This window comes from Thermothielavioides terrestris, chromosome 3 (assembly GCF_000226115.1).
Source record: "Thermothielavioides terrestris NRRL 8126 chromosome 3, complete sequence".
Lineage (NCBI taxonomy): Eukaryota > Fungi > Ascomycota > Sordariomycetes > Sordariales > Chaetomiaceae > Thermothielavioides > Thermothielavioides terrestris.
Genome location: NC_016459.1, coordinates 796,747 through 816,820, shown reverse-complemented (window position 1 = coordinate 816,820; position 20,074 = coordinate 796,747). Strand labels below are relative to the sequence as shown.

Genomic DNA, 20,074 nt, shown 5'->3' with positions numbered 1-20,074 from the left:
TGCCGGGAGGATCTTCTCCCGGCTTAAAAAGCTGGCCAGGTTAGGCACGGGTGACTACATCGTGCTGGTCTCTCTGGTGCGTGTTCTGTCCGGACCGTGTCTCGTTCTTCCTTATCTGGCTGCTGTCGCAACTGTGCTGAAACCTCCCACATTGCCAGACCCTAAGCTTCCTCTACATGGCATTGATCACGGTCGCCGTCGACTCAGGCCTGGGCCGTCACATCTCGACGCTCGCAACCCCGCAGGCCCACCGCGCCCTGCTCTTCACCACCATCGGGTTCGTTCCGGGCATTCTGTCCTACACGATGCCCAAATTTGCCGTCGTGATCCTCATCAAAGACCTGCTCCGCCCATCCCGCCTCCATGTGATGGCCCTCTGGGCCCTGGCGGCCGTCAATGCCGTGTTGACCGTGCTGTGCATAACCTTCACGTACGTGCAGTGCGAGCCGCCCAGCGCGCTGTGGACGACTGGGATCGTACCGCGGTGCTGGGACCCCCTCGCCTTGATCGCGACCAGCATCGCCAGCGGGGCGACGTCGGCCTTGTTTGACTTTTGGTTTGCGCTGTATCCGGCTGCGGTGCTGTGGCGGATGCAGATCAATCTCAAAAAGAAAGTCGCGCTGATCACGGCGTTGGGGCTTGGGGTTTGGTAGGTCACTCGTATTCTCTCACGCACACCGGGGCAGTGGTTCTCTGACATCTCGTGACGCAGCGCCGGCATTGTGGCGGTGTATAAATGCACGACCTTTGAGACTTCCAGACCACAGTATAACGACCTGACCTGTAGTGCTTCCCGCTGCCTTCCCGTACCCCTCCAGCGATACCGCACCATGCTAACGAATAGCGCGGTCGCAGTCACTTCCGTCAATATCGTCATCTGGACTACCATTGAAGCCAACGCAGTCATCATCTCAGCTTGCATTCCCATGCTCATGCCGTTCGTGGAACTCGTCTTCGGCGAAAACTTCTTGCGTGGTGGCGTCAACGGTCAACTCCCCACCATCCGCTCGTCTTCGGAACCCGCTGCTTCTTCTGAGAGTAGTGATGTGGGCATGAAAGCAAGCGAAAGGCAGAGAGAGGATTGGATGCGGCAGGTTCGCGGCACCTGAAACAAACCAATTCCCGCACGCCCTACTCAGAGTCACCGTAGCCAAGGACGGCGCGACACTCTGGGTCTTCCCTCGAAGCTGCTCACTCACCACCCACCGGGTACCGTTCTCTGTGGTCTGCCCAATGAACCCGAAGGACGACGACGACGCGGCGCCGAGCTGGCCAGTAAGACCTGAATCGGTCTGCTTTCGGTAGCATAAGGCGGGACAGCGTCCACGAGACCGGAGACTTCGCCGGGGTGGCGCCTCCGAGTCTAGGAGCGGACGCCGAGTCTCCCGCCACTCCATTGTGGCAGGCTCGGCTCTTCAGCGTGTTTCATTGGCAATCGACACGCATTAGAACTTGTCGAGTGGTCAGGCTTTGTGTTGAACGAGCCAGGTGCTCCTCGTGTTTGTGGTCCTTGCGCCTGGGCTGAGGATCTGACAAGCCAGCTCCAAGCATGAAAGCCTGTTGTCCGGCGACCATGGCGGAAGCCGCGAGCTTTGGCGTAGGATTACAGCATTGGTAGGCGTCAAGGGGGTTAAGCAAGGATTGGAGGATATGAGGAAGTATGGCTCGCAAATTTGGCAGCTAGTGTATACTGAATGCACATATACAGGGCAGCCTTGCGGATCTTCGTCGGTGGCGGTGAGTCCATCTCGCTGCAGCTTGCAACGTTACCGCTTTTACTTGGTTGAATCCCAGCTGCTCACGCCTCCTAAATGGTCGAGCCAGTTTTCTTTCCCTGGCGCAATCAGTTCCTTTCTCGGGTCATCGCCCGGGAAGTAGGACCTATACCGGCAGTCACACAAAACAGTTGAGAATTGCACCACATGGAATGAGATATGGTAATGCTTCACCACCTGGTCAAACTTCCCCGCTTAGATGAAAAAGTGCTGGAAGCCTTGCATCTCCAGCCGCCGAGGCTGCAGAACAGTCGCCCAACCAAGGCCCTAAACTGTGCATTTCTGGCTGGCTACTGGCGCAACTCGTCAACGATAGGCCGCCAGATGATTCCGACAGCGGACGCGAACACCAGCGTCGACTGCAGCACCGCCTTGGGAACGCCGAGCCAGCCGGCCTGCCCGAGATGTAAGCGGATGCTATAGAGGGCCACCATGAAGAAATGGTAAAACAGGAGGAAAGGGCTATCGACAAGGCCGCCCATCAGCCATGCAGGCTCGGCGAAGTTCTTTTCCCCTTCTTGGACGTAGCGGATGAAGCCCCGTTGCATGATGATCAGGGATGGATCTGTGCGCAAGTTAGTGGTGCGCATCACGACCAGCACACAGAGAGCAGCAGGAACGGACCTTCGGAGACAAACAGGAGGTAGAGCGCCAGGGCGAGGATGTTCAGAGTGGCGCTGTGGGCCTTCCTCCGCCAGTGAAAGCCGCGGACTGCCTTCCGCACAGCCCCGGAGTTACCCAGAAATGGAACTTTCTCGGGACTCAGCAGTTGGGAGAGCAGAACTGCATCCTTGAGCGCTACAGTCATGCCGGCGCCAGTGATTGGGTGTCGCATGTTGGCGGCGTCGCCCAGCATGACTAGCCCGGGCACCGCACTTCGACTCGCTGGCATCCATGCGTTGGGCATGCTCCGAAGGCGCCCTTGCGCGGCGGCCTTCTCGAGACTGGGTCGGACAGATTCGGGAACGATCGGCACGACGTGCTGTTGGATGTACCGCCTGACCGATGCAGTCGTCCTGAGTTGGCGTTGTTTGTCGTGGGGAATGTCGATCAGAATGCGAGTTTCTCGAGCGCCGATCTGGTACATCAAGATTGGCGGGCCTTGCCCCAGAACCGCGAATGCGTAGCCGTGCCGGGGGAGACGAGCGTCCACGAGCTCGAGGCCCCAGAATCGCGACTGAGCCTTCGGTCGGTGGGGGGTAAACAGCGACCTGAAGTTGGAACAAGAGCCGTCGGCCAGGACGGTCAGAGATGCGTAGTGCTGTGTAACCGGTCAGGCAACTCTCTCTCATCCGCATCCCGAAGCACGTTTCCACCGACCTTCGCGGGTGAATCTCCCGTGCGCGCGCACGCCGCTCCGACGACTGCGCCCGTCGTCTCATCTCTGAGCAGCTCCAAGGCGGTTGCCTCCAAGAGCGTAACGTTAGGTTCCGCGGCAATAGAAGCACGGAGGCGTTCAATGAACTTCCCATGGTGGAAACTCCGCCCGGTTGGCGGGATAGGCTTGGAGCCAGGCGTATCGAGGACGCGATTGTTGGAGCCGGAAAAGGGGCAGAACCAAAAGGCGGCCTGTTCGTCCTTCCAAAAGAGATGGTAGCCTTTGACGGGCGTCGCCTCGATGCCGTCCAAGCAGTGGCTCAGGCCCAACGCGGCGATGGCAGCCACGCCGCCGGGCTGGAGCAGCTCGCCCACGATTCTGTCGGGCTCGGCGAGGTTCCTTTCCACCACGAGGACGTGTCGACCCTGCCGTGCGAAGGCGGTCGCAATGGCGCATCCAGCAACGCCCGCGCCGACGACGAGCACGTCAAAGGCGGGCGGCATTGCTGCCGCGATGCGGAAACGGATTTGCTGAGTTTCGGGGCATCGGCGTTGGCAGTATCAGTTCAGGGAGAATCGACTTCGGCAGCCCCTGCGCACTTTGAAGTTCAGCTGTTGGTGGCTCAAGCTCGTTGTAGACGACCGGCAGCGGCCCAATGAGGTCGTGCATATTTCTTTGCGGGCCGCCGACGCTGCCGCCTCCTGGATTCAGGGGCAAGGCCAAGCTTTTAGCACTACACTAGTTAGGTGTGGCATGGCCTCGCGATAATGAAATGGCCTCCAAGCCGTGAGAATCCCTCAGCTTTCCTTTTTCGGCCTTAAGCTAGAAGCTTAACGTGGGTACTCTGTGACGAATTACTAACCGGTAAGCTGAGGATCGCACCTCAAGAATTGGCCATACATTTTTTTTTTTTTTTTTTTAAAAAAAAAGGGGGGGTAAGGGGGGGGGGGGGGGGGATTCCATGACGTAGAGAAAGGGGTTCAAGACGGAGGATTGCTAATGTGGAAGCGTGACTGAGCTTACCAACCTCGGCCCCTGGGCTCTCGCCTCTGCATCCACCGCGCATGGCGCTGCATTACATGGTCCAGAACTAGATGCAACGTGCTTCTGAGACGTTACGAATGCCCTGGGAGGGAATGGCCTCTGGGCACCCTTTATAACGGCCTCTGGAGGCTGTTACAATTGGCTGAGCTGGCTCGATAAGTACGCTACGGTCAAGGAAGAAAGGGTAAGACAAAAGATTCTAGCAGCTTGCAAGGTCATGTCTAACCACGCCGCCTGGGCGACTCGTGCTGTGGTAGCGGGCGGCGTATCAGTATATACTGCATGTCTAGTCCTGTTGGGTTCGTGTTTTGGCTCGGCGGTTAGTGGTGTTATTCTTTGATCACTGGTCACACCGCCGCGTCTACTGTCCACTGTTGCTGTGAGCATCCGCATTCTTGCTTCGCAATTCGCTCAGTCTCTTACAGTCTCTGGGCTGGGCGAAGACATTCGAGACCAACTTGGGGCTCAAGAAGGCATCCCTCAAAAACTGTGGCGTTGACCTCGAGATCATTGACGATGTGGACAAGGCCAAGGAGGACCTTGACATGAAGTACCGCATGCATGAGGGTGGCTTCACTAGGCTTGGGGAAGTGTTTGGTGCATTGGTTTACGAGATTCTGCTAGTGGCTTGGAATGTCTTTTAGTGACGAACCCGATCTTTCTGTTCCAGGCCCCAGCTAACGCCGTTATAGTGCGGCCGCAGAGTCGCATTGATCATGAATATTGCAACCCGGGTAGCGTCCTGGGCCGTCTGTCATCGAGCCGCTCCAATCGGGCACCAGCGTTGAAGTCAACATCTCCAGCAATGCTGGCGGCGTAGGCGCGCATTTGCGACCTCGCGCCGGGCGGGCGGCTGCTTCGTGGCTGGAGTGATGCTCGGCAGTCTGGCCAAGCAAGATGAGAGGGCAATGCGGTACTGTACCCTGGAAGGTATACCGTTACCGTGGATGAGCCGGCGCTGGCACAGGTGGAGTTAGAGATTGGAGGGGAGTCAGCGGTGTCGGGCGAAGGGCCTGCTCGGCCGAATTGAGTGGCTCGTGGTGTCTAAAGGGGTTCGCAGCGAGAGGGAAAGGGTGTGGTAGTAGGACATTGCATTCGAGCGCTGTTTTAGATCAATTTTCTAGCCGCCTTCTTCCTGGTACTGGTAGATCGGCGTAGCGTACAATCCTTCGTATCCCATAAACTCATTCCATGTTCTCACCTACCACTGTTGCCGCTTACTCAATCTTGATGCCCACCTTGCCGAAGTGCTTCTGCGCCCACTGCAGTCTTGTCAGCAAACCCATTCGTAACTAGATCGACAGACGAGTGTACTCACCATGAAGTCGTACGCCTCCCTGATCTTGTCCAGCGTGAACACGTGCTCGTCGACGACCGGACGGATGTTGTGCTCCTCAATGGCGCGCACCATGTCCTCCATCTGCTCGCGCGATCCAACATACACTCCGCGGACGGTGCACAGCCGCATGAGGGTCTCCATGATGCTGTCCTTGGACCCCGCGCCGGTCAGCAGGCCGATGACGGAGATGACGCCCTCCATCTTGATGGCACGCAGGCTCTGCGTCATGGTGCCTTCGCCGCCGACCTCGATCACATGGTCGACGCCCTCACCGTTGGGCGTCAGCTTGCGCGCCGTCTCGCCCCAGTGCGGGTCCTCGCGGTAGTTGATGACGTGGTCGGCGCCGAGCTTCTTGAGGATCTCGGCCTTCTTCTCCGACGACGTGGTCGCGATGACGGTCGCACCGGCGGCTTTGGCGAACTATCACCCCCAATCGCTCGTCAATATGCCTTTCTTGATGAAAGCAAACAGCGAAGTCAACGCCGAGAACGTACCTGCAAGGCAAACAAGCTAACGCCTCCCGTGCCCTGCACCAGCACCGTGTCGTCCTTCCGCACGCTCTTCAGGCCGTACAACGCATTCCAGCTCGTCAGGCCGGCGCAGGTCAGCGTGGCGCCCTCGACGAAGTCGAGGTGCCGCGGCAGCCGCACGACGCCGTCCTGCGAGAACACGCCGTACTGCCGCAGCGTGCCGTCGAGGCAGCCGCCCAGGCCCGTCCGCGCGGCGACCGGGTCGATCGCGCCGCGCTGGTGGCCCTGGTTGAACAGCGTGACTACCCGGTCGCCGGGCTTCCACTTGGTCACGTTGGCGCCGACCGCCACGATCTCGCCTGCGCCGTCCGAGCCGGCCACGACCGGCAGGTTGAGCGGCAGGGGGTACTTGCCCTGGTAGGCGTCAGTGCCGGTGGTATTCAGAAGTTGGCGTGGAGGGCTGGATAAAGGGGAGAGGAGGCGAAAGAGAAGTCTGTAATTACCTGGGGAATGATCAGGTCGCGGTAGTTGAGCGACGCGCCGCGCAGCCTGACAAGCACCTCGTTGTCGCCGACTGCAGGGACTGGGGCGTCTTGGTAAAGCAGGCCGTCAAAGCCCTTGTCAGTGCCCTGAATGAGCCATTGCTTCTGGGTGCTCGGCAAAGACATGGTGTCGCTATGGGATGGTTCTTGGGTTTAGGGATGGGTGCAGTGAGGTAGGTAGTCAAGCGAACTGTCGCGAGGGTTGAGCGGATGGATGATTGTTCGACGGTGACCGCGGTGTCTCTTTCGTCACTTCCAGCTCTAATATATAGATATCTGTGGGCCCTTCCCCTTAGCTCCTGACACCCAACCGTGCAAACGTCATATCCGCGAGACAGCAATGCAGTGTGGAGCCTCGTCAACTATTTCCCGACTTTTAGTCAGCTTAGAAGCTGCTAGTTGCTGTGTTCTTGCAACCTTGCGAAGCCCCCACGCGTAATCCGTCTCTTTTGAAAACCAATCAGGTTCGGATTAAAGAATACCCCGTCTCGTCGGGTTATGTAATCACTGATGCTATGCATCCGGGCTGTCGCAAAAAGTTTCCACGCTGGTGTCTGTTCGAACCCGCAATGAGCCAGGACCACCTAACGACTGTAATGGCTTGCAGAACCTGGATCACAGTTGGCCATTGGGGGCGGCTAGGCTTGCCCTGACAAGCTCCACCTGCACTTCGAAGGACTTCGCTGATTTGTCGTTCGAATGGCTAGCTCGAGTGTCTGCCGAGTCGGAGTTGCCTATATCTCAAGCTGCACTTGTCTCTTCCAATTGATGGATGGCGGCGACAGAATGCGAGGAGGGGTCTATCTGCTGCAGGAATCTCGTCCATCACCTCCAGTTAGCTTGTAACTCGCTTACACTATTCTTAGAAGAGATCCTTGACTGTGCCACGCTCCAGTGCTGCGTAAGTGGTGAAGCGAAGCTCAGCGAGGCCGATGCGATGCGCGAGAAGCTCCGCAATGGCCAGGAAACCTGCGTTGGCCGCCTGGTGTACATACACGACTGGAGGATGGATTTGGCCATCCCGTGTCAATCGCCGAAGACACAACACCACAACCACCATGACGTCAACACCACCCTCGACAGCGCCCACCACCCCGCATTGTCGAGATAACGGTATAGCAAGCGGCCAACGATGGTCCTACATATACTGTAAGCCGCCAACGAAGCCAGTACCCGGATGTCACTACTCTACGTCGATATAGGATCAACACTGTAGTTAGGTAGTGTAAGGGGACACAGCCCTATGGGGGATTGATGGAGACAGTTGTACGCGAGCAGAGGGCCATCTCCACCGCCGAGACACGGCACAGCTGCAGTGTGGCATCCAATCGCTGCTCAGATAACTCTGGAGGATTTGCCTAAGAAATGCACCAAAGCTTCCTTCCTCGCTTCCTCTGTGTATACCGTAATCCGCATACCGAAAGGCTCGTCATCAAGGCTTCGCTTTAGTCAAAGTTTCCTGCGATTTCTATTCGATTCTAGTCGGTAATGCCCCTTGTTTATGACTGGGACTCTCCTCTGTTCAACGGTCCTCGTACCACAGCAGCCAGGCAAAGATTCTCGGAATGACATCTTGAGTAGGTTGTTAGGGGTCGAGCATCGATTAGTACTGCAACTCATCAACTTAAAAAAAAAAAAAAAGAAAAAAAAAAGAAAAAAAAGGAACTGGGCCTGGTCACGGCAACTATGCTCGTTGCCGCTACCGCTACCGCATGCTAACCTTTTTTTTTTTTTTTTTTCTCGCTCTAAATATACGGTGTCTCGTTACACTAGTGTGCTTTTGCCTAGTTTGACTTCTGAGCGAAGCTAGGCCCGTAGCTCAATGGTACCGTCTGCTTGCCTACATTCTTCCCCTCCACTTCCACGGCAGCGGGTTCCCACTTCGTCCCGGCCACGGCCTTGGCCCTTAGGGTCATCCTCTCTCTCGGCCACAGCGTGACGTAGTTGTCGTCCCAGGTCAGCGGGAGAACATCCTGTCCCCGGCGGTCCACCAGATTCAAACTGACAAAAAAGGCCGGCACCCGCGACTTGTTCTCCAGAATCACCGCCACCCCGTCCTCCCGGTCGCGAACAGCTACCGCCCAGACACGCGCCGGCGCGAGTCTGTTCAGCGCCGTGTAGTCGGCATACCTGGTCACCGGCGTGACGTACCAGTTCGTGTTGTCCCAGTCCAGCTCGTTGAGCGTGTCCGCCACCCAGTAAACATTCCGACTCAGCACCGTCCCCTTTCCATCCGTCAACACCAACCGCAGGAACACCACGTCTCTCACGCCCCACAACGCCCAATCCAACGCCAACACCTTTCTACTCCGATTTGGCATCGCCTGCACCGGAATAACCCGCCGATACACTACCCGCCCATCCGCCCGCAGCACGTCGACAGCGATCTGCCTGTGCCCGCGCCCGTGTAGCGACCGGTTCACCAGCCACACGGCCTTCCCCACGGCATCCCACACCACACTCTCCAACCTGCCGCCCACCTTGGCCCCAAAATACGCCCCCGCCGGCCGCATATACCAGTCCCACAGCTGCCAGTGCAGACCCGGCCACGCCGCATTGCACATCCAGTAGACCATCCCGGTGGCCGACCTCCCCCTTCCCCCACCGGGAGGCGCATGCGCCTCCTCGGGCGCCCACCGCGCGGTGAAGCCCTCCACCTGCGCCCGCACCGCCTCGTAGTCCATCAGCTGCGCCTTGAGCAGGTAATCCGCCAGCCCGGCGGGGGCTCCCCAGCGGGCGGCGAGCGCGGCATCAAAGATGCCCCGCGTCTCGAACGACGAGCCGGCGCGCGACATGTGGAACAGCCGGGCGGAGGGGTCGCGCCAGAGCGCGTCCAGGTCGGCCGGCGAAAGGAATTTCGAAAGCGACGCCAGCGGCGGCGTGCCGCAGCCGGGACTGAGCTCCGTGTTGAAGCCCGCGAAGGGCGCCGCGAGCGCCGCGGATGCAGGTGGTGTGGACTGCCAGTAGCTGGGCGGCACCCAGTCGTAGGGTCCGTCCATGCGCATGCCCGAGGGCCCGGTCTGTGCGGAGCAGGTGTGGTTGGCCGCCGAGCAAACCACGGGGGTCGGCCAGTCCAGCGAGCGGAGGGCCGCGAGGTAGAGCGCCGTCGCGCGCTCGTCCGGCCAGAAGTCGCTGCCGATCAGGTAGGTCAGCACGGAGGGGTGGGGCTGCAGCATGGCGGCTTCGTGGAGCATGCTCTGGTTGGCGATGGCGTAGTCGGCCGCGGACCAGATCGGGGAGGGGACGGCAAGGTTGTCGTTGTAGCTCCAGGCTTCCCACTTGTCGCAGCATTCCCAGCCGGGCATGATCATGACTCCGAGGCGGTCGGCCGTCGAGTAGAGCTCCGGGTGCTCGTTCTTGCCTTCGAGGCGGACCGTGTTGAAGCCGAGGTCGAGGACGTACCGGAGCTGCGTCTCCCATCGGGCGGTGTCCCACCGGAGGAAGATGTCGGAGGAGTAGCCTCCGCCGATGACTTGGAACGGGTGGCCGTTGACGTAGTACGCCGTGTCGTTGAACGAGTTCAGTGTGCGGGTCACGCTGCGGAAGCCGAACTCGCTGCAGGCCGCGTCCGACAGGCCGCCGTCGGCAGTGGTGACCGTAATCTTGGCGTTGTACAGCGGTTGCTCGCCCCACTGCCGCGGCCACCAGATTGCGGGCTTATGCACGACAGTGTCGAGGACGATGTCGGTGACGGAGAGTGGTGGCAGGGTCAAGGCCTTAGTCCAGATCACCGCGCCGCCGCCCGAAACCGGCGCGACTAGACCGGTTACTGTGACGGTGATGGACGAATTCTCCAGATTGTGCGCGCGAGCCTTGAGCGTCACGTTGGCTGGAGAGATGCCCAGGGGCGTGCCGAGCTGGGTCACCACGCGCAGCGGCTCGAGCATGACGGGGCCGGTCTGCTTGACTTCGACGTCGCGCCAGACACCCGTCCCGTTGTCTGCCGGCCAGGGGTTCCAATCCACAAAGCCGACGGCGAAGTCGCGGTAGTAATCGGTGGGATGCACTTGGATGGCCAGGGCATTCTCGCTTCCGACCAGCTTGGTGATCTCGTACGTCTGGCCAGCGTACGCGCCCGCCTGCTCCGAGGAGGAGGCCACCTGTTGTCCGTTGAGGAAGATGTCCGCCCGCGAGGATATCCCGTGCGTCTGCAGAAAGAAGTGCTGGCCGGCGGCAGGCTGCAGCGAGAACTCATGGCGGTAGATCCAGGGTACCGAAAACTGCTTATCGTCGACCTTGAGCAGGTTGTCCGAGTAGAATAGTTCGGTCTCGTTGTAGACGCCTGCTTGGATGAGACAGCCCATGAGCGTGCATTTGGAGCTGCTGACATGGTGCCATGATGCTGTGTCTAGCCCCGTCCGCGAGAGAGTGCCCAGATCGGTTCCAACTGATGCCGTCGACTGCAGGTCCCACGATGGGATGGCCGCCGTTTCGCCAGGCGAGGACACCAGAGCAGCGCCCGTCGCTGTCGCGAGCCGGGAGGCGAAGGGAAAGACAGTATAGAGCCTCCGTGTACGCATTGTGTATGTGTGGCGTCTAATTATGCTTGACTTGAGCTCAACGCGAGGTGGCGGAAGGGCTTTGTGAGCGGCTCAGGGGCCAGCTCAAATAATGGCAAGAGCGACAGCCGGCCACTGGGTAGGCAAGATTCCACGGCAGGCGTGGCGCATAAGTAGCAAGTAGCACAGCATCTCGAAAGGCGTCGCGGGGTGAAAGCACCACCGTGACCTGGTCCCTCTTTGGCCGTCCGCCTGCCGCCCCTGGCAAAGCCAAGTCGTGCGGCCCGCGCGCACGGCAATCAAGTCTGCATATTGACGGGCGAGCTGGCGGCCACTTGCGTTGCATCTGCATATTTCTCCGTTTCGGTGGCCACGAATGGAATGCTCCCGCCAGCCTTTCCGGTATAGATATGCCGAGTAAGTACCGAGGCGCGGCTTTGGGCGGGTAAACTGAACTGGACGGTATAGTTGTTATGGTAGGGCAGCACCCGGCCTTCCACCCTCGTTGTCTGTGTTGCCGTCTGGATATTCCAAGTTCAACAAGACCACTGAAGTCTTATGAGTTGGATAGAAGAATTAAGGTCCCCAACGTGATCGTGCCTAAAGCAGCGTCCAATGTGGAGTCCACACCACGCGGAGTCCACAGCAGTCACCCCTGCAGGGCTTTTCAAAAAGCTCTGATTCCGTTGGCCGAATCCAACATTCGGAACCACATCTGACTCAGTCGGGTATGGTGTAGCGGTAACATCGTTGACTCTCACTCCTCAGGGGTGACTGCTCTCTCAACAGCCCCGGGTTCGACTCCCGGTATCCGAGCGTAATGTTCTTTTTGCCCCGGTTGTGTCTGAATCTCCCAACCTGCATTGGATCCGGGCAGCGCTCGATGTGCCAACAAGTTTCAGCCCTGCAACTCCGATCTAGGGCAAGGAACGCGCTCCACAGCTGTTCGAGTGTGCTTGATTGCGCGCATGTGATTGTAGCCTGACATGCCCCTGACCAGACATGTCGTGACGTCAGGGCCCTTTTGTACCCTACCTTATGAAAGTATGAAAACGCGCAGCAGTAATCCTGACATCATGCCAAACAAGGGCTTACCCCTAATCGGCCATTACAGAACGTAGGTTAGTCGAGCATTTCATGCATCTGTTGTGTGCGTAGACCGGTTTCCAAGCCCGTCTTCTCATCCCTCTCTTCAATTTTAAGTCAATTTCATCACGGTTCACTTGGCCCCTTCAATCCCCTCCCCAACTCGCCCACCACGGCCAAATCAAAGAACAAGAGCAAGAACAAAAAGCCTGCCGGCTCCCACCCCGGCAGCGGCCATCCAAAACCACCATCAGCATCACAATCATCTTCCACCTCCCCCGCCCACGCCGAAGCCTCCGTGTCAGGCGGATCCAGCCCCACCACCACCATAGCCAGCACCATGGATTTTGACACGGCCGCCTCCCACTGCCCACCGACAGCCGCGCGCAAGCAGGCCGCCAACGTCGATGCCTTCCTGTCCAAGCCGGGCATTGCGCGCGCAAACATTGCCGCGTCGACCGCGGCGCCGGATGGTAGCCCCGAGTCGGTGGTCAAGTACAAAGATTACGTGAGCTTCCTTTTCTGTGGTGCTCTTACCTCCATTCTCGCCACATCAAGATTCCGATCGGACGGGCATGAATAAGCCCAGGTGGATGGCTGACTGGGGCGGTATATCTTGTAGACGGTGCTCCAGCAGCACGTCCTGTTCTGGGACCGCGACGCCGACGGGCTGATCTCTCCGTGGGACACCTACATCGGCTTCCGGGACCTCGGGTTCAACGTGCTGTTCTCGCTGCTCGCGATGCTCATCGTCAATGTCAACTTCTCCTACCCGACGCGGCTGGCCGTGTCGTGGTGGCCGGACCCGTTGTTCCGCGTGTACGTGGGCGGGATCCATAAGGCGAAGGTAGGCTTTGCACTGGTACCTACGGTCAGGTCAGGTCGTATGTGAGCGGGGAACGCTGATGAAAGGACAGCACGGCTCCGACTCCGGCACGTACGACAAGGAGGGCCGCTTTGTGCCGCAGATGTTCGAGGACATGTTCTCCAAGTGGGACGTCCACAACTCCGGCTCGCTGTCGGCGGGTGAGCTGTGGCGCATGATTAAGGGCCATCGGCTGGCCGCCGATCCGTTCGGGGTATGTTTACCAGATACGGTGGCTGGGAGCGTTTTTTAGCAACGAAGCGTTGCTAACAGGTGCCTTCAGTGGGGCGCTGCCATCTTCGAGTTTGGCACCACCTGGCTGCTGTTGCAGAAGAATGGACGTGTGTCCAAGGAGGATCTCCGGCAGACCTATGATGTGAGTGTGCTTGCTGCTCAGGTCTCCTCGTTCATCCTCGGATGCTGACTTCTCCAGGGTACCATCTTCTGGAAGATCAAGGAGGCCCGGGAGTCCGGAAAGGGCTGGAACAAGGGCTTTGGTCTACGAGACCTCATCGCCATAGGCCAGAGAAAGTCCAAGAGCCACGTCATGTAGCTAGTTGGATGTGGGTTTTAGACCTGGGCTAACGGGATGTGCTGCACCTCGGGTCTCGTGAGCGGGGTGCCGAGCTGACCGATGGGTTTCTTCTCAGGGGCTAATGAAGTGAATTGGTTGCAGGAAGGCAGATGATACCTTCAGAGATGGGTCGTTGTCACCAGCTGGATGAAGCAAAGTAAAAGTTAAATGGCTTGGAAGATCTCGGCACACAGATCAGATTGGTGCAACCGCGGTATTAGCCAACTCATCGGCCCAACCTGAGAGTATACATGGGGTGGCCGGCACACCTTCAATGTCTCCCTCTCGTCCTCGTGGAGTCAGCAGTCCCTTGACATTCCCGTTCCATCATGCCCGAGTGGTTCCCCCCGCGTGATCGGAGGAATCTAGCGGGCGGCAGCCCTGCGGATGCCGAGTGGGATCCCAAGAAGAATGCCCGAGGGGAGTCCAACAAGATGGTCCAGCTGCGGCCAGAGATTCTTCAAGAGAGGTCAGGTGACACATCGGAGTAGGGGAGGTTAGTTGAGGTATCTAATGGAGTAGACGTTGCCAGACTTTGTGAATATGGTGTATTTTATTTTATTTTATTTTATTTTAATTTATTTTTTTTTTGGGGGGGGGGGCGGAAGGGAGGGGGCAAGCCAGAGAGATCGGAAGTATAGAGACATGCTGATCCAGATGGCAGTCTGATACCAAGCTGAAGTGATGAGTTAATTCTGATCACTTCAGCAGCAATTACACGGAACTTCAGCAGCGTGGCTGCGACTTTGAGTTGAGAATCAACGAAAGACCGATCGCTGTGGCAAGGACAATAACAGGCGAGCTTAGCAGCTTACCACCAATCCACATATTGTAGTAGCAAAGTTAAAGGCATTCAGTAGTGAGCGTTTGCCTCTTGCCATCCGTGTGTGTGTTTGCTCTGTCTACCTGTCGTCCAAGCCTCGGAACTACGCGCCAAGACCTGTCCAGCCACAAGTGGGTGCCTTCACCCGATTTGTTGGCGCACTGTGCGTCTGGCGGATGCCTGAACCCGCTGTAAACCGGTTATTCTTAAAGAGGTCCCGCCAAGACTAATTTCGGAACCTACCGCTTACAAGTATTTACAAATTGCCGCGAGGGAGCGGGGTCGCCACGACTTCGAGCAACATCAACAACGAAGAATTGCAAAGACTCGTAGCAGCAACTTCGCGAAACCTCAACCAAATTAAAAAAAAAAAAAAGAAAACGAAGTTAACCCGTATCCTAACCTTGACCGTTACCTTAACTATAACACTCACCCTAACTAGCGGGGGGCTGGCGCTGCCCCCCGTACCCCCGGCGAACTAACCCTTGGCGATAGTGCAAACCCCGTGGCGGTCTTGGCGGGGTACTGACGTTGTAAAAACATTGCCGACAATTGGCCGAAATTAGTCTTGGCGGGACCTCTTTAAGATCCAGCTGTAAACCCGGGCGTCTGGCGTTTGAGTGGCCCGCACAAACACCGTTCGCGGCCATCTCCCTGTTCCTTCACAACGCCCACTACCGCGACCTCTTGCCCGAAACGCGACCGCAATGGGTTGGCACCACTCAATCATCGGCATGGGCGCTTCGGCCTTCATAACCTGTACGGACGGCAAGACGGTGCTGAAAGGCCAGGACGTGTGGGAGAACGGCCGCCACTGCGCGTCGTTCGAGAATCCATCAGATGAGAACATCGTCAAGGAGCATGCAATCTACAAGCTTCTTGGCGATCACCCCAATATACTCCAATGCTTCGGCCTGGAGGAGATCCATCCGGGCGTGCGCGCCTTGCGGCTCGAGTTGGCGCCACTGGGCGACCTGAGACGCTACCTCGAGAGACATCCGAACGACGGCCCGCCGCTGCAGACGCGCCTGAATATGGTCCTTGAGATTGCAGCGGGCCTGTCTCATGTACATGCTTGCGGCGTGTGGCATTCTGACCTGTCGACCAAGAATATCTTTCTGTTCCCCGGTTTCCACGTCAAGATCGGCGACTTTGGCGGTTCGGTTGCCGACGCCCTCGGCTACCACACTGGCACGCTCGAGGACCAGGATTATGAATTGCCGTGTAGGGGAAGGGATTTCAGAGAACGTCCGCGGAACAAAAGGGAGCTTTTTGCGCTGGGCTCGGCCATGTACGAAATAATGTCGTGGGCACGAGTGTTTCCCGGCCTCAGCGAGGATGAGATGGACGAGCGTCTAAAACGGGAAGACTTTCCAGCTGTTGACGCGTTGGTCCTTGGAGATGTCATTGAATCCTGCTGGAAGGAGCGCTACAGCGCCGTAGAGGAGGTAGTGCGAGATCTGACGGATAGGGTCAATGGGGCTGATAGCTCTCATTAACGATGGCATGGGTCAACAAACAAGGGTATCTTCTTGATTTCTTAAGGGATGTCGGGGAAAGAGTGGAGTCGTGGGAGAGGGTGGGGGAACAAGGAGTTCTCAGGGCCAGGTGTCCTTCAATCGCAAAAATCTCACCCCTCTTGGCAGTCAGCTAGTACCGATGTTGGCCGCAATCCCGTGGACCAAAGTTACCTTTGAGATGCCCAGCCACGATATGCGCATATTTTATTACTGTGATACGTTGGCGGGGACTCAACCCAATCAAATGCCTACTAAATCATTGGATTTCAGCAGATCTTGAAAGAGAAGCAACGGGGGTCCTCCGCAACAAGTGTCAATTCCTGTGAGCATGCTGGGGCCATCCGTCTGGGTGACGGACCGAGGGTCGGTGAATACAAGTCAACGGATCACCCCCGAATTCTACCAATGACACACTCGACACCGTTGCCCTTCCCAGACCGCGGGGACCACCATAGCCATATTCGCCAACAGCCACCGAGGAATCTCGGGGTCATCACTGACTTCCCCGCCGCAAGCTGCTGAGGAAGAAACATTAGCCCCGCTCGTTTCGAAGTATCGGATGAGATGAGTGCTACCTAGGTACTTTAGCTGGGAGGGCAGAGAGGGCAGACCTCCTTGCTGGGAACTGAACCAAAACGTGTGGTCCCATCTTCGGCGAGATTTGGACAGAGCAGACCCAAGCCGGTGTCGCAGTAGGACGTGACTTGCCGAGTCGATATCGTGTGCGCAGGGCTCCGCCGGCAAGATTTGTTAAAGATGCGGGTGATGGTCACGTAAGTGCACATCCTGATGGTAGCGCGGTGATGACGAGCGTCCTTGTCGCGTCTGTGCAAACGAGACGGGGGTTTGTTGGCCCGAGATCTCCTGCAACTCATGGCAACGCGGCGGGGACGGACGGGACCAGGCCGTATATGTACCTCTACATATCGCATGACGAGAAGGTGCCTTCGGCGAGGCGCAGGGCGCCTCCGGAGTTGATGCGAAGCTGTTAGTGGCATGAAATGGCTCACGCAACCACACCAGCGGCTGCCAACGCATCGGTGCAGGAGCGTGTAGCATGTCAAGCAGGCAGCAATGGCGAGGTGTGAGTGGGTGCCTACGCTCGTGGGCGGAGATTCTGCCCAGCCTTGTGAACCGTGCCTGTGCTCGGGCTGGCTAGGCTCGAAGTTGTTGGCGCTAGTGAATACAAGACGATTCCTCTCCCCGCTTCCAGTCTGCATCTCTGGGTCCTGGGAGGGCGGGGATGGACGACGATTGGCGCTGGCCTGATGGACAGCCTAGCGGTTCGCCAGCAGCTAGTTCGGAGGTTGGATCCTTGAAACTGGAATACCAATTCCAAGACTGACGGCGACATTGTTCACTTCGTTTGTTTGGCGCTGCCCAATTGCTTGACAGTGGACACCCCGCACCTGAGTCTGAGACTCCTCGAAAGCACCACTAACTACAATACCTCCGTGCATGTAGGCCTCATTCGTCACTCACTTGCAGATTCATGCATTTCTGCCTGGTCCATAAGATGGTAGTGCCTACCTTAATCGGACTGTCGCAATGCATGAGCTTCTAGCTGCTCCAGCAGCGTGCCCCCTTTCATGTCCATATTCTCCGAGGCTGACGCTCCACATCACTTGCGGTAGTGCTGGGTCATGTCGTAACGCAGCGATGGTAGCCCGGGCTATCGGTAACACCAAGTCAGCGAACCGGCTGCTGCGGTTGGGGTCTGATACTCACATTTGGGGGCTCATCTTCTCCATCACCAGGGTTCTGCATCCGAGTGACCAGCTTGAAGAACGGATCCTTCTCCATTGCCTCATCAGGACCAGAGTACTTGAACAGGCGCGTCATGTTATCCGATGAGATCGGGTTGATGATGTCGTGCCAAATCCGCCTCCGCACCTCGTCGTACTTGTCGAGAATTGAGTCATCGGCCTGACCGGTATGGATGCCCACCAAGGCATCGTACAGACTGCCGATGTCTGCAATCCCGCCCGTGAGACCCATGCCACCGCTGTCCAAATGTCAGTGGCCGCGCTTCGAGCTTGGACTTTGAACTTGACATTCGACTCACAAGGGGTTACACAAATGCGCCGCGTCCGCCGCCAACAAGAAGCGGCCCACTCGCATCTTGTCAACGCACCGCTGGTGGACTTTGTACGGGCTAAAGTTGACAAGCTTGTACTTGTCAGGCGTCGGATTACCCGGCAGGAAGGCCTGAAACTTTGCCGGCTGCCGCTCCTTCAACTGCTCGTAGGTGAGCCCGCCGACCTCGCCATATGTGACCCGGTAAAGACCGTCTGTCTGGATCTTTGCCACCATGTGCCTGGCGCTGTCAGTGCATGACCAACTCTCACCCAATCGGACGGGCGTTAAGACTCACCAATGCTCCGGATGAACAAAAAACTGACTATCATCGTAGTCATAGGGCTCGTAGTCGTAGTACATATTCGTCGCCACGATTTGCTGATCCCACGTGAAACCAGGAAACACCATGTCTCCAAACAGCTTCCTCCTGACGATGCTATTCGCGCCGTCGCAACCCACCACGTAATCCGCCTCGCGCACCTCGCTGCTGCCGTCCTCCTTCTCCACCCTCACCCACGCCTTCCCCTTCCCCGCATCCTCCCCAATCTCCACGACCTTATGCCCGTACTTGATCTCAGCCGTGGGCTGCGCCCTGACCCGCGCCTCGAGGATCTTCCCCAGCTTGTGCAGCGGCAGGCACACCATGCGGTAGCGCCCCGGCTCGGCGTCCGGATCGTTGATGGCGTTGCGCAGCGAGACCAGCCGCGTCTTGCGCTCGTCCAGCCGCCGCCAGGACACCCCGTCCGGCGTGAACCCCTGCGCGCGCACCTCGTCCAGGATGCCGGCCCGGTCGAACTCCATGCACGACTCGGCCGTGTAGTGGCTCGCGCGCGGGTTCGTGTCGAGCGAGTGCGTCTGCTCCAGCAGCTCGACCGTGATGTTGGCGCGAGCGAGGAGGAGGGTTAGCAGCAGGCCGGAGGGGCCGGCGCCGACGACGATGATTTTGCTGAGCGGCATGGCGGTGGTGGTGATGGTGGTTGTGTTGATACACTCTTCATGGGGCAGGCGGGCTTGTCGTCGTCGATAAAGATTGTTGTATGCGGCGGCATGCAGGCACAATTGAAGGAATCATCCTACGCGAAGCGGGTGTAAATGTATGCGCCGATGTCCTCTCTTGGCTTGTTTGGCTGCTGCCGGCCTTCCCCCGCATCTCCGCACCCAAGGGCTTGGCTCCAACAGTTATGGTTGGAGATGCGAATGTCCGGTGGTGCCATAACCGGATAATCAAGCCCGCTCAACTTACACGGGACGTCACTTAGTGTCACAACGGGCAAAAGGACATCCTTGCCCTGCAAAGGCTAGGGGCACCCTATATACTATGCGCGACACACCCCCCCAGACCTTGGGGGTCAACCACAAGGGCTGCCAAACGCACAACCAATCATAAGGGCTGCCAAACGCACAAGTCTCTGTTTTCCCAGACTCTCCGCTTTCCGTAACCCGACCAGGGTCCCCATCAGCGTTGCACGCTAGGGCGTCGACGGTCTAAACCGAGCCGGTCGGACTGTGGTTCGAACCATAGACCTTTGCGTGTTGTGGCTGCTATGCGCAGGGAACGGCCGGCGAGATGCAAGACCACTGCGCGAACCGGGCTCATAACTGTCACAACGGGCAAAAGGACATCCTTGCCCTGCAAAGGCTAGGGGCACCCTATATACTGTGCGCGACACTTAGTCCGGATTGATGGTTCCAACGCTCGTGTCAAGAAAAAGACACTACGCGAGGTACATAGTCTGGACCAGCTGTCGCCAAGTCGTGGTACGATAACCTTAGATGTGTTACCTTTGAGCAGAATCAATTGGATACCTTAGAATTGGGTGCCCTGTTTATATTGGGTGGTAATTAAGGCCCTCGAGCTGTATTGTCGATGTCAGGCAACACTCGACGCAGCAACAGTTCAGCCGAAACGTTTGAGCCTATCAAGCCCAATTGCCCTATAGAGTGAGCCCCCCGAGCACCGGGACTTAATCCTGTGAGGTATAGGACGCTACTAACCCAAAGAAATGCTTCGCCTCGGGCGGCGCATTTTGCCCATCCGTTCGGACACTCCTGGCGCTCTCGCCTTTGTCAACTAGGCAGCAATCCGAGGGCGGCCCTGACACCGGGAACGGAAGACTCGGAGCCATTTCCATTGTTTGCT

The 20,074-nt window shown here is 57.9% G+C and overlaps 7 protein-coding genes and 1 non-coding gene across 8 annotated transcripts; 4 read left to right on the top strand and 4 right to left on the bottom strand.

Annotated features, from left to right (window-relative positions):
* The first annotated feature begins 149 nt into the window (after window positions 1-149).
* On the top strand, window positions 150-1,370 carry THITE_2116496 (uncharacterized protein). The gene is made up of 3 exons (XM_003653907.1): window positions 150-649; window positions 713-783; window positions 856-1,370. Exons 1-3 carry the CDS (start codon window positions 177-179, stop codon window positions 1,107-1,109), a joined length of 798 nt encoding a protein of 265 aa, XP_003653955.1. The 5' UTR covers window positions 150-176; the 3' UTR covers window positions 1,110-1,370.
* A 695-nt stretch (window positions 1,371-2,065) lies between these two features.
* THITE_165536 (squalene epoxidase) lies at window positions 2,066-3,635 on the bottom strand (the record flags this gene model as incomplete). Its single annotated transcript, XM_003653906.1, has 3 exons — window positions 3,096-3,635; window positions 2,400-3,036; window positions 2,066-2,340 (listed from the first exon to the last, which is right to left on the bottom strand). The coding sequence occupies exons 1-3, from the start codon at window positions 3,594-3,596 to the stop codon at window positions 2,066-2,068; spliced, it is 1,413 nt and encodes a 470-aa protein (XP_003653954.1). The 5' UTR covers window positions 3,597-3,635.
* A 1,529-nt stretch (window positions 3,636-5,164) lies between these two features.
* THITE_2116495 (uncharacterized protein) lies at window positions 5,165-6,933 on the bottom strand. The gene is made up of 3 exons (XM_003653905.1): window positions 6,450-6,933; window positions 5,971-6,360; window positions 5,165-5,896 (listed from the first exon to the last, which is right to left on the bottom strand). Exons 1-3 carry the CDS (start codon window positions 6,612-6,614, stop codon window positions 5,411-5,413), a joined length of 1,041 nt encoding a protein of 346 aa, XP_003653953.1. The 5' UTR covers window positions 6,615-6,933; the 3' UTR covers window positions 5,165-5,410.
* Window positions 6,934-8,272: 1,339 nt separating this feature from the next.
* Window positions 8,273-11,008, bottom strand: THITE_2049779 (glycoside hydrolase family 2 protein; the record flags this gene model as incomplete). Its single annotated transcript, XM_003653904.1, has 1 exon — window positions 8,273-11,008. One exon carries the CDS (start codon window positions 11,006-11,008, stop codon window positions 8,273-8,275), a length of 2,736 nt encoding a protein of 911 aa, XP_003653952.1.
* A 703-nt stretch (window positions 11,009-11,711) lies between these two features.
* On the top strand, window positions 11,712-11,803 carry THITE_t106. The gene has a single exon. It is a non-coding gene; the product is annotated as a tRNA-Glu (tRNA).
* Window positions 11,804-12,082: 279 nt separating this feature from the next.
* THITE_2116489 (uncharacterized protein) lies at window positions 12,083-13,883 on the top strand. The gene is made up of 5 exons (XM_003653903.1): window positions 12,083-12,581; window positions 12,696-12,920; window positions 12,991-13,152; window positions 13,222-13,314; window positions 13,372-13,883. Exons 1-5 carry the CDS (start codon window positions 12,414-12,416, stop codon window positions 13,489-13,491), a joined length of 768 nt encoding a protein of 255 aa, XP_003653951.1. The 5' UTR covers window positions 12,083-12,413; the 3' UTR covers window positions 13,492-13,883.
* A 1,067-nt stretch (window positions 13,884-14,950) lies between these two features.
* THITE_2116488 (uncharacterized protein) lies at window positions 14,951-16,077 on the top strand. Its single transcript, XM_003653902.1, has one exon. The coding sequence runs from the start codon at window positions 15,043-15,045 to the stop codon at window positions 15,832-15,834; it is 792 nt and encodes a 263-aa protein (XP_003653950.1). The 5' UTR covers window positions 14,951-15,042; the 3' UTR covers window positions 15,835-16,077.
* Window positions 16,078-17,170: 1,093 nt separating this feature from the next.
* THITE_2116487 (uncharacterized protein) lies at window positions 17,171-19,223 on the bottom strand. Its single transcript, XM_003653901.1, has 4 exons — window positions 18,230-19,223; window positions 17,921-18,172; window positions 17,584-17,860; window positions 17,171-17,527 (listed from the first exon to the last, which is right to left on the bottom strand). Exons 1-4 carry the CDS (start codon window positions 18,889-18,891, stop codon window positions 17,477-17,479), a joined length of 1,242 nt encoding a protein of 413 aa, XP_003653949.1. The 5' UTR covers window positions 18,892-19,223; the 3' UTR covers window positions 17,171-17,476.
* Between the last annotated feature and the right edge of the window lie 851 nt (window positions 19,224-20,074).